Below are 11,176 nucleotides of genomic sequence, written 5' to 3'. Positions count from 1 at the left end.
CTGGCTAACACGGTGAAACCACGTCTCTACTAAAAATACCAAAAAACTAGCCGGGCGAGGTGGCGGGCGCCTGTAGTCCCAGCTACTCGGGAGGCTGAGGCAGGAGAATGGCGTAAACCCGGGAAGGCGGAGCTTGCAGTGAGCTGAGATCCGGCCAGTGCACTCCAGCCTGGGCGACAGAGCGAGACTCCGCCTCAAAAAAAAAAATAAAAAATTAAAAAATTAAAAAATTAAAAAATTAAAAAAAAAAAAGAAATTCATCCCTGTTGTTTTACGTATCAGTAGTTGATTCCTTTTTCTTATTGCTAAGTATCCTTCCATTACACAGATATACCATTTTTAAAACTCTATTCATCAATTGAAGAGCATGTGGGGTCCTTCAAGTTCAGGGCAGTTATGAATAAAGCCACTATAAATATTGGCCTACAGGTTTTTCTGTGAACATGCAAGTTTATTTCTCTTGGCTAAATATCTAAGAATAGGATTTCTGGGGCAAATTGTAAGTTGTATGTTTAATTGTTTTGATAGGCTGCCAACTAATGTAATTTTGCATTTCTACCAGCAATGACTTGGGCTTCTTGTTATTCTACATCCCTCATATTACTTGATATTGTCACATTTCATTTTAGCCATTCCGATGTGTATAGAGTGGTATCTCACTTTGCTTTTAAATTGCGTTTCTCTAATGACTGATTAGGTTGAGTATCTTTTCATGTGCTTACCTGCCACCCATGTATCTTCTTTGTTAAAATGTCTCTTCAAATATTTTGCCCATATTTTCTGTTTTATTACCTATTTTTGAGAATTTAAAAAATATTGGCCTGGTGCAGTGGCTCACGCCTGTAATCCCAGCACTTTGGGAGGCCAAGGGGGTAGATCACAGGTCAGGAGATCGAGACCATCCTGGCTAACACAGTGAAATCTATCTCTACTAAAAATACAAAAAAATTAGCCAGGCGTGGTGGCGGGCACCTGTAGACCCAGCTACTTGGGAGGTTGAGGCAGGAGAATGGCGTGAACCCGGGAGGCGGAGCTTGCAGTGAGCCGAGATCATGCCACTGCACTCCAACCTGGGCAACAGAGCAAGGCTCCATCTAAAAAAAAAAAAAAAAAAAAAAAAAAAAAAAAAAAAAATTATTGACCCAAGTCCTTAGTAAGATATGTGTTTTACAATATTGTCTCCAAGTCTGTGAATTTGTGAATTTTCTTTGCATTTGCCTAGCAATGCCTTTTGAAAAGCAGAAGTTTTTTATTTTGATGAAGTCCTATATTTATTTTTGAATTGTACCTTTTTGGCATATCTAAAATATTTTGCATAACCCAAAGTCACAAAGATTTTTTTGTTTTATTGTAGAAGTTTCATAGTTTAATTTTTAATTTTTTAAATTACAATCTAATAATTTTTATATCTAGCATTAGGTATGATTTCTTTTACATATGGATGCCCAAATGTTTCAGCTCCATTTGTTGAAATGACTATTATTTCTCCAGTCATGACTCAAGAAAGAATTATGTCATACTAATTCCCAGGAAATTGTAAGGGACAGACTCTGCTCCACAGCACGTGAGTTGAAAGAAGGAAGAAGGGAGGAAGAAAGGAAGCAGTGGTAGGCTCCCAGGTGAGAGGTATGTGGACAGCGATCCTGCTTCCAGATTCAGTGTCATTGGTTGGATATTATGGAAGTACCCAAGCTACAAATCTAGTCTTGGGCGTGTTCCTGGCTGTCACCTCCCCTGGTTGTGAAAGCAGCAGCATGCCCAGGCTGTGCATCACACACCGTGCACAAGATAAAAGCACTCCTGCCCTGGGCTCCTCATCCGCAGTCTCCTCAGGAACAGCCTTCGCCTGCCTCCTCTGCACCTGGTGAGTGTCCAGCAGGGGATGGGACTCAACTTGGGATGCTGGAACGGAAAACTAAGATCATAGCAGAAGAGAGGGAGATGGAGAGGTCTGAAACAAAAGCCCAGAGAGGGGATGGCAGAGAGGGTACCAATGCGGGAAGTGGGGCCAGGAGGGAGCCCCTGCAGGAGCTGACAGCAATTCCATGACCTGCAAAGGCCACAGAAGCTTATGATTCCTTCCCATCCTGTTTCTACTCAGGCTGGCACATGTTTCCTATGATATCCATTCTCCAGAATGCCTTTTTTCAAAAGGGTGCATTCCTAGAGGCTCTTTGGAGAAACAGAAACATGGATGCCCACTTAGACTCACAGCAATCTGTCCCAGGTGGAGAACAAAGTGAGAGGCATCTGACATGTCCCACCAGCTCCACATCAGCTTCCCTCACCCTCCTGCAGCTCGTGCCTCAGGAGGCAGCTGGTCTTAGAGACATTGGACTGTAGATTTTGAACTTACAAATTGTTTTTGTCCAGGACAACTCAACTCCTGACAAGATGTCCTGCCAGCAGAACCAGCAGCAGTGCACACCTCCACCCAAGTGCCCCTCACCCAAGTGTCCCCCAAAGAGCCCAGCACAGTGTCTGCCTCCAGCTTCCTCTGGCTGTGCCCCAAGCTCCGGGGGCTGCGGTCCCAGCTCCGAGGGCGGCTGCTGCCTGAGCCACCACAGGCGCCGCCACCGATGCCGGCGCCGGAGGTCCAACTCCTGTGACAGGGGCAGTGGTCAGCAAGGCGGGGGCTCCGGCTGCAGCCATGGTTCTGGAGGCTGCTGCTGACCTGGATCCTGATGCTGAGACAAGCGATTTTAGAGGAAACAAGAATCCCAAGGGCCCAGGAAAACCCCATCTTGATGCACGAGTTCCCAGATACCCTCTTCTGGCTTTCACAGGCTGAGCTGGGGGTTTTCCTGTGGAAGGTCTGGGCTCTCCCCAGAAGGCACTTCCTATCTGATGTCCAGGATGTCACATGTTCCCTTACCCCTGTACCTGTGAAGGACTGGCAGTGTTTGTGCCTGACCTCGTCAAAAAATAAAGCTTCTTGTCCTCATTACCACTGGTGTCTCCCTTGGCATTTCATTCTGTCTCTCCCTATGTGGGGCTGGAAGTGTGCCCTCCTGTCTGCCCCTGACATCCAGCACCACCACAGGGAAGATGCAGAATTCTAGCTCTAGGCTGCAAAATTCTGGAGTCTGTCGAGTCTTTTTGTCCTGGGATTGTGAGGTAGTGGGGGACAGGATGTGATGAGAGGGATTGTAGTGAGGCCTCTGTCAGAAAAGAATGACTGAAATGTGACTGTTCCTTTCATAATGGACTCCCCAGTCCTAGAAGGAGCTACTAGATGTTTCTGACATCCCAATTACAAAATAGTGAAGATGTAGCAGGCAATTATCAAAAAAAAAAAAAAAAAAGGCAGAATTAGCATTTCTTCTAAAGGGGTAAATTTGACTCTCCAAGGGACATTTTTTGTTGTCAAAACTTAGAGAATTTCTGGCATCTAGCGGGTAGAGGCCAGGGATGCAGCTAAGCCTCCTACCAAGCATAGGACAGCCCCACAGTGCAGAATTATCTGACCCAGAAAGCCAATAATTGCAAGGCTGAAAACCTTTAGACTAAAATTAAAAGATGGGTAAAGAAAAAAGTGGCCTCAGCTATCTGTAATCCCAGCATTTTGGGAGGCTGAGGCAGGTGGATTACCTGAGGTCAGGAGTTTGAGACTGCTTGACCAACATGGTGAAACCACATGTTATATGATTAGTCTCTACTAAAAATACAAAAAAAAAAAAAAAATAGCTCGGCGTAGTTGCAGATACCTGTAATCCCAGTTACTCAGGAGGCTGAGGCAGGAGAATTGCTTGAACCTGGGAGGCAGAGGTCACAGTGAGCCTGTTGTGCCACTGCACTCCAGCCTGGGCCGCAAGAGTGAAACTCCATCTCAAAAAAAAAAAAAAGAAAGAAAGAAAGAAAGAAAGTAAAAGCTGGTCTCAGGAAAAACAGATAACTCCATATACACAATTAAATTCCCAGAGAGAGAAGGTGGAGGGAGTAGAATTAATTAAAGCTTAAGAAGTCCTGGGTTAGGGGAGAAATGGAGCTGAGAGCTTAGGGAATGTAGTAATGTGGAGGCTGTAGACTGAGACCATTAAGAAAAAGGAAGAGAGAAAATGAGAAGTATTGCTAGGCTTATAAATTAGTATAATTGTAAGATCAAAAATTTATTTGCTTATTAGGTGCTAGAAAACCCGAAGTGACTACTATGAACTCATTTAATTTTCTAACTTGATAAGCCATGTGCTCTTAATAACCATATTTTACAAACAGGGAAATTGTGGGTCCAACAGTTCTGCACAGGACCCAGGCCACACAGCCAGTAAGTCCATGATCCTGGCTGATGCCATTTGTACCTTCCTGGAGACTTTTCAAGAGATTTTTAGAAACAATTAGTATTTTATACTTTACATTTATTTTGTCCTACTTAACTTCGTGTTTTGTTCTTATTTTTGTTTGATTTTTTAAAATTTGCAGAGCTAAGAGCCCAACTATGTGAATCATAACTTCAATAAAACTTTTAAAAAATCTGTCTCTGTCATGTTTTGGATGTGTGATACTTAACTGCCCTCTAGGTTTAATTACCTCCTTAGAGAGAGAGATGAGTCTCATTCTGTCTGCCAAATTGTTGAAATACCATCATAGAGAAAACAGTTCATCAAATCCATAAGAATAAGCCAAAGCAACATCATAGGACATGAATTAAATTACAAATTGAAAATGTGGATGTGAAAATTACAAATGGAAAATGTGAACTCTGTGTAGAGCTGCGTACAACAAGCAAAAATAAACAAATATAGATAGCACATTAGGAGTTTATTGAATCAAAAATATTCTTTTGAAAATATCAAACTGGCTATTTTTACTGCAAAGTCTAAGAACTCAGGATTTCTAAAATCTCTGGAATTTAGTAGAGAAAAGGGCTCTCAAGGAGTTTGATGTGAGAAATACTCTAACCAGTTCTGATCACTCTCCAGCTCAGCACAGTTGCTGAAGATAGGAACCACAGCTGTCCTGTTTGATTCATCACCACAAGCTGCTTGTTACTCAAAACCGGAGACATTCTTGGGTAGCGCTCCACCATGGGACAGAAACAGTGTCAAGTCATGATTCAAATTTGTCTCAAAAATATTGAGAATGCATAAGGTTGGCTGGGAGGTTGGAGTTGCTACCCTGTGTGTGAGGCCTTGCCACATGGACCCCACACCAGGGAACCCACAGATCTAGCCAGAACCACTCCACTAGTCCAGAAACTGAAGACCACTGTTTGGAGCAGGACTAGAATTGATGAGACAAATTCCTAACTGCGTATCACCTGCAAGAGAAAAGATCCAGCCTTTGAAGAAATAAAGCCTGCCATCTGTCAAAGTCTATGGAAAGAGGATTGGAGACTCAAAGCACCTATCAAGGTCAAGCTCTTGATGTCAAATTGTCCGCCAATTCCTACACACACTGTGAGTTCACTCAGGAGGAAGAAGAAATAGGAGTTGGACCAATTTATGAAGTTGGAACCTGCAATACCAAGACAGTCAAAGACAGATGTTAAGCAGTTCCTGATGCTGCCCCTAAAAGTGGACCCCAATAGGTCAACTAATAAAGACCACCTCGACCCAGCCGAGGATTCAATAGTTAATAATTAATAATTCATTTAAAAACTATTTATTAAACATTTACTACAGACACCACTACAGGTACTGGAGATACATTAGAGAAAATGAACAAATAAGATGTTCTCAGGAAACTTCCCAATCCAGTGGGTCCATTCAAGACAGTCCTCTGATTTGCTTGTAAAACAGCAAAGTAAGGTATCAACACCCCTCTATCCAGTTGGTTTCCCACATCTTTGGATTGAGGAGGCAGCAGTGTAGCTTTGATAAACACAATGAAAGACACTAGCCTGAGAACAACATTGATGATTAAATATACTGGCTTTGCCATTGCAAAAAGCTCATGTAGTAACATCTTACTTTTACACCACAGGCAGCAATCAAGTAAGAATAAGGGATGAGTTGCTAGTGATGATGGGAAGAATATTAGTGCACTATAAGGCCTATGTTCTCAGACCCTTTCCAGTGAAAAAAGTAATGTTTGCACCAGTAGTATGAAGGTACTCTCATTTTCCTCCTGTTAGACCTTATCTCAAAATGGGTAGCCACAACTATAGGCTTTCCTGTAGTAGGATAAACAGACACATTTACTGTACTAATAATGTTTTCTCAAAAGCCATGTGTTTTTATTTAACTTTTATTTGAAGTTCAGGGGTACATGTGCAGGTTTGTTACACAGGTAAACTTGTGTCATGGGCATTTGTTGTACAAATTAATTTGTCACCCAGATATTAAGTCTAGTACCCATTAGTCATTTTCCCTGGTCCTCTCACTCCTTCTATTCCCCACCCTCTGGTAGGTACCTGTGTCTGTTGTCCTCTCTATGTGTCCATGTGTTCTTATTACTTACATCCCACTTACAAATGACAATGTGCAGTATTTGGTTTTCTTTTCTTGTCTTACTTTGCTAAGGATAATGGCCTCCAGCTCCATCTATGTTCCTGCAAAGGACATGATCTCACTCTTTTTTATGGCTGCATAGTATTCTATGGTGTATACGTACCACATTTTCTTTAGCCAGTCTATCTTTGATGAGCATTTAGGTTGATTCCATGTTTTTGCTATTGTGAATAGTGCTGCAATAAACATATGTGTACATGTGTCTTTATGATAGAATGATTTATATTATTTTGGGTATATACCCAGTAATGGAATTGCTGTGTTGAATGGCATTTCTGTCCTTAGGTCTTTTAGGAATAGCCACACTGTCTTCCACAGCGGTTAAACTAATTTACACTCACATCAACAATGTATAAGCATTCCTTTTCCTCTGAAACCTCGCCAACACCTGCTATTTTTTGACTTTTTAAGAACAGCCATTCTGACTGGTTTGAGATGAGACCTCACTGCAGCTTTGATGTGAATTTCTCTAATGATCAGTGGGATGTTGGGCTTTTTAAAAAATATGCTTGTTGACTGCATGCACCTCTTCTTTTGAAAAGTGTCTGATCACGTCCTTTGCTTGCTTTTTAATTGTGTTTTTTTTTTCTTGTAGATTTGCTTAAGTTCCCTATAGATGCTAGATATTAGGCTTTTGTCAGGTGCATAGTTTGCAAATATTTTCTCCCATCCTGTAGGTTGTCTGCTTACTGTGTTGATAGTTTATTTTGCTGTGCAGAAGCTCTTCAATTTAATTAGACCCCATTTGTCCATTTTTGCAGTTGATTTTGGTGTCTTTGTCATAAAATCTTTGTCCATTCCTAAGTCCGGAGTGGTATTGCCTAGGTTGTCTACCAAGGATTTTATATTTTTTAAGTTTCACATTTAAGTCTTTGATCCATGTTAAGTTGATTTTTGTATATGGTGTAAGGAAGGAGTCTAGTTTCAATCTTCTGCATATGGCTAGCCAGTTATCCCAGCACCAATTTTGACTAGGAATCTTTTCTCCATTGCTTGTTTTTGTCAGATTTTTGATACCAGATGGTTGTAGGTGTGTGGTCTTATTTTTTTGGCTTTCTATTCTGAACCACTGGTGTATTTGTCTGAAAAAATATATACATTTTTAATTACACGTGTGATATAAAAGATTTGTCTTATTCTTGAGTATGCTTATATTTCAGAAGAAAATGCATCTTTATTGTTATAATAAAATACAATAGGAAAATTCTACAGAGCTGATTCAAATGCAGTTTTTACAGGCATTAGTCACACATCAATTGCATTACGTCAGGTATACATAATAACACTACCAAATGCATCTATAATTATTCACCTTCAATTAATTATAATTTACCTTTCAGATAAATCCTCCCTGGCTATCCCAGCCTGGGTGAATCATCTTCTTCTCTGACCCATGTCTGCAACTCAGAAACTTACAAAGTGAGTGGCTTACTGACACATCAGTCATCAGATGTAGGTTAGTTCCTTATCTCCATCTCTGGTTGCAGCTCTAATATCCGTGGTCCACTGCGCTTTCATTCCTTTGTAGTTTTTTCTGTCCTCAAACACCTTTACCTTATGACAACTATCACCTGAAGAAATAAGAAAACAAAGCCAGAAATATCTGACTCCTCAACCTATGTTCTTAATGAACCTATTATTCTGGCCGTTTCTATCCACCACATTCTGCCCTCAGACAGAAATTTTGTCCATTCCCCTTCTCTCTTCAGGAACACCTTTACCTCCTAGGTTTCATGAGTTTCTCTGTGTCTCCCTGACCAGAAGCTCCAAGGAGAGGTCAGACTCCTTATCCCTTTGTTCCTGGTCTATGTCCATCTTCAGCTCCTATAGGTTGCCGACCTCACCTCGACCACTCTCGAATGATACCAAATGACAACCTCTGGGCACACTGAGGAGACAGGAGACTGATACCCAAAAGCTCTTGCCTAAACCTCAGGACTCAACACACATTTTATGTAGCTTTCATCATCTTGGGTCATAGTCATTTGATCACCTGTCCGTCTGCCCTGCTACACAGTGAGCTACTCAACGAGAACCACATCTCATTTATTTATGAGGTGTGTCCACCATCCAACCATGCCCACTGTGTAATATCACCATGCCCACTGTGTAATATCTGGGGTTTTTTTTTTAGAGAATAGAAGAAAGTAAAGAAGGAATGTATAAAGAAAGAGAAGGGGAGAGCAAAAGAGGATGGGAGAAAGAGAAGAAAACACATCAACAACAAGCTTAAGAAATAGGTACCTGGACAGTTTTGAGGCATCCCAGATCCTTCTCTTAGAAAAACTTAGTCTTTCCTCGCCGCCACCCCCCCGCCCCCCCACCGCCGACCTACTACCAGGACCCTGCAGCCTATAAGCAAGCAACATAGAACCTGGTAACAAGATCCTGTCCAGACAGTCTATGAACTAGAACTTACTGAGACATCTGCCTCTTTCCTCAAGGTGTTCAGACAGATAGTCTCTGAGCACCAAGCATCAGTCACTAAGGTGCCCCCAGCTCAGGCCCAGGCAAAAGCCGCGGACCCCTTGGTGTGACAAAGACAGGTAAAGAAGTAGAAGAGGATAGCAGAAGTTGAGACTAGAGAAATCAGCCAGTTCCTGACCAGCCAGAGACTAGTACTGTAGCCAAAGAATTTTTTGTTTGTTCTGTGGACAACAGGTACTTATGTATGTAAGCCCACAGGTGATCTCATTCTCCAACTTCCAATTTTTTCTCTTCCATCTCATGTGATCTGATCCTCTCAAACCTGACTGTGCATCAGAATCACCTGGGAGATACTAAAACCCTGATGCCTAGTCCAAGCCAACCAGCATCTTGAGGGATGAAACTCAGAGTTTTGTATTTTTTAAAAACCCTCCAAGATGATGCCAATGTGCAGCCAAAGCTGAGAACTTCTGAGGTAGAGAGATCTCTTTTCTCTCCAGAAATTTCACCCTCTCTGATCGCCTGGCATCCATCTTCTCCCTACCTCCCCCACCCCCATCTCCTACTTTCTATATGTGACTTTGTGAAATAACAAAACTTTCTTCATCTTTATCTGCTTTCCCTACACCACTCGTAGCAACTCAAAGTCCCCTGGACGATTGGAGGTCTGACCCACTCCTCAGCACTTCAGGCCCACCACGACCTGTACTGAAAATTGGAGCCCAGCTCAAAAGTAAAGAAAGATCATGTTACAGACCACCCAAGATGGCTTACAGAAACTGAAGGGTTTGAGGGTGACATAGGGTTTGGAGACAAAACTTTTCTTTCTTTTTTTCTTTTTTTTTTTTACCACAGCACTGAGTTTTATTAGGGATTTCATTAAGATTAAATTTCTAGGAATGAGGGAGTCCTAGTTAAGAGGACACAAAAGCCCACGAAGCCTCCTCAGATCTCACAGTGAACCACCGGCTCAGGTTCCTTGGAGGGATCGCCGCCTCGTTCCAAGTACAGATTATTGTAAGGATACTGCTTTGGTCCCACAGGCTGGTAGGAAGGGTACACGTCCCCCACCCAGAACATGAATGTCATGAAAGCCAGGAAACCGAAGAGGTGCATACACATGACATTCCAAGAAACAGGTGTGGGGGATGTATCCACACGGTTCCTGATGTACATGTCTACGTGCCAGTGCATCGGTTCACCCCAGTTCAACCTCAGGTCCGGTTGGTCCCAGCTATACCATGGATCCCTCTCATGCTGTGAACGGTCAGGGAGCTTCAGGTAGTCGCCATACCCCATGCCCTCATCCGGGTAAGGCTCGTAGTCTTCCACACGCATATTATACTTCTTGGCGGCGGCGGCCCGTTCTTCTGGGGTCCTCGGATAGGGCCCTGGGAACATGTCCTTGGTCATGCGGGAGGCTGTCCGTGCGCCCGGCGGCACCACGTTCCGGGATGCCCTTTGCAGTCACTGAACTCCCAGGACCCCGGCCCTGGCCACCGCCATCTTCACCTTCTTCACGTTCGAGACAAAACTTTTCATTGTTGACCTCTGAAGTCTTTCACATTTTTTGCCACAAAGCCCTGATTTTACAGTGATGATTAGCTCCAAGAAGGAATGTTTTCCTACATGCAGTTTAAAAAATATTATGCAATTCATGAAATTGAGTATTCATTTATTTGTTGACTGATATTGGAAAGAGAGGAAGAACCAAGAGAGATCCTTGGCAGGAAAATCTTCCAAAGGCCTCTGAACAAGTTTATTAAGTAGTCTGAACTCAGTGTCAGATACAATTAGGGATTTATTTTTCCTCCAGTCTCTGTCTTCTACTATGTTATACTGACTCTACTTTGATGATATCTCAAGTGTGTTTCAGGGCTTTCCAATCATTTTTCAGGTACTCAGGGAGCACCCCATCCTGTCCAGTTGTATATAACTCAGAATAAGAATATTAACTCTTCCCTCTCCAACCCAGCACAGCCCACCTGTCTCTTAAAGGACTGTGTGGAAAACAGGCATCTAGTGTGTAGAAAAGAGACATGGTCAGCTCCATCACGTATTGTCCACCTCCTCCTGTCCCCTGTGGGTTCCCTTTATTCTGCACTGTTTTGAGGCTGGAATGAGAAAAGCGGGGATGAAGCAAATATCTCATATTTGGCTGGTACTGCTAGTGTTTCTCAGTGGCTGCATCCTCTCTATGCTGACCCATGATGGCTCTCTTACTAGATAAATGACTGATTTCTTTAAGGAATCTTTAGCACAGTGACCTGATGTGATAAACTTGGCCTCTTTTGACACTC

General features: G+C 42.6%; 1 protein-coding gene and 1 pseudogene across 2 annotated transcripts; one reads left to right on the top strand and one right to left on the bottom strand.

Moving 5' to 3' along the window:
* The first annotated feature begins 1,834 nt into the window (after positions 1-1,834).
* On the top strand, positions 1,835-2,950 carry LOC112610796 (late cornified envelope protein 3D-like). Its single transcript, XM_025364313.1, has 2 exons — positions 1,835-1,864; positions 2,374-2,950. Exon 2 carries the CDS (start codon positions 2,395-2,397, stop codon positions 2,671-2,673), a length of 279 nt encoding a protein of 92 aa, XP_025220098.1. The 5' UTR covers positions 1,835-1,864; positions 2,374-2,394; the 3' UTR covers positions 2,674-2,950.
* Positions 2,951-9,695: 6,745 nt separating this feature from the next.
* LOC112631181 lies at positions 9,696-10,395 on the bottom strand (annotated as a pseudogene). The gene has a single exon (XR_003121083.1). The product of XR_003121083.1 is annotated as an NADH dehydrogenase [ubiquinone] 1 beta subcomplex subunit 8, mitochondrial pseudogene (transcript).
* Between the last annotated feature and the right edge of the window lie 781 nt (positions 10,396-11,176).

The sequence above is a fragment of the Theropithecus gelada genome, chromosome 1 (genome assembly GCF_003255815.1).
Source record: "Theropithecus gelada isolate Dixy chromosome 1, Tgel_1.0, whole genome shotgun sequence".
Lineage (NCBI taxonomy): Eukaryota > Metazoa > Chordata > Mammalia > Primates > Cercopithecidae > Theropithecus > Theropithecus gelada.
The sequence above is the reverse complement of the archived record's forward strand: the minus strand, read 5'-3'. Positions and strand labels throughout refer to the sequence as shown.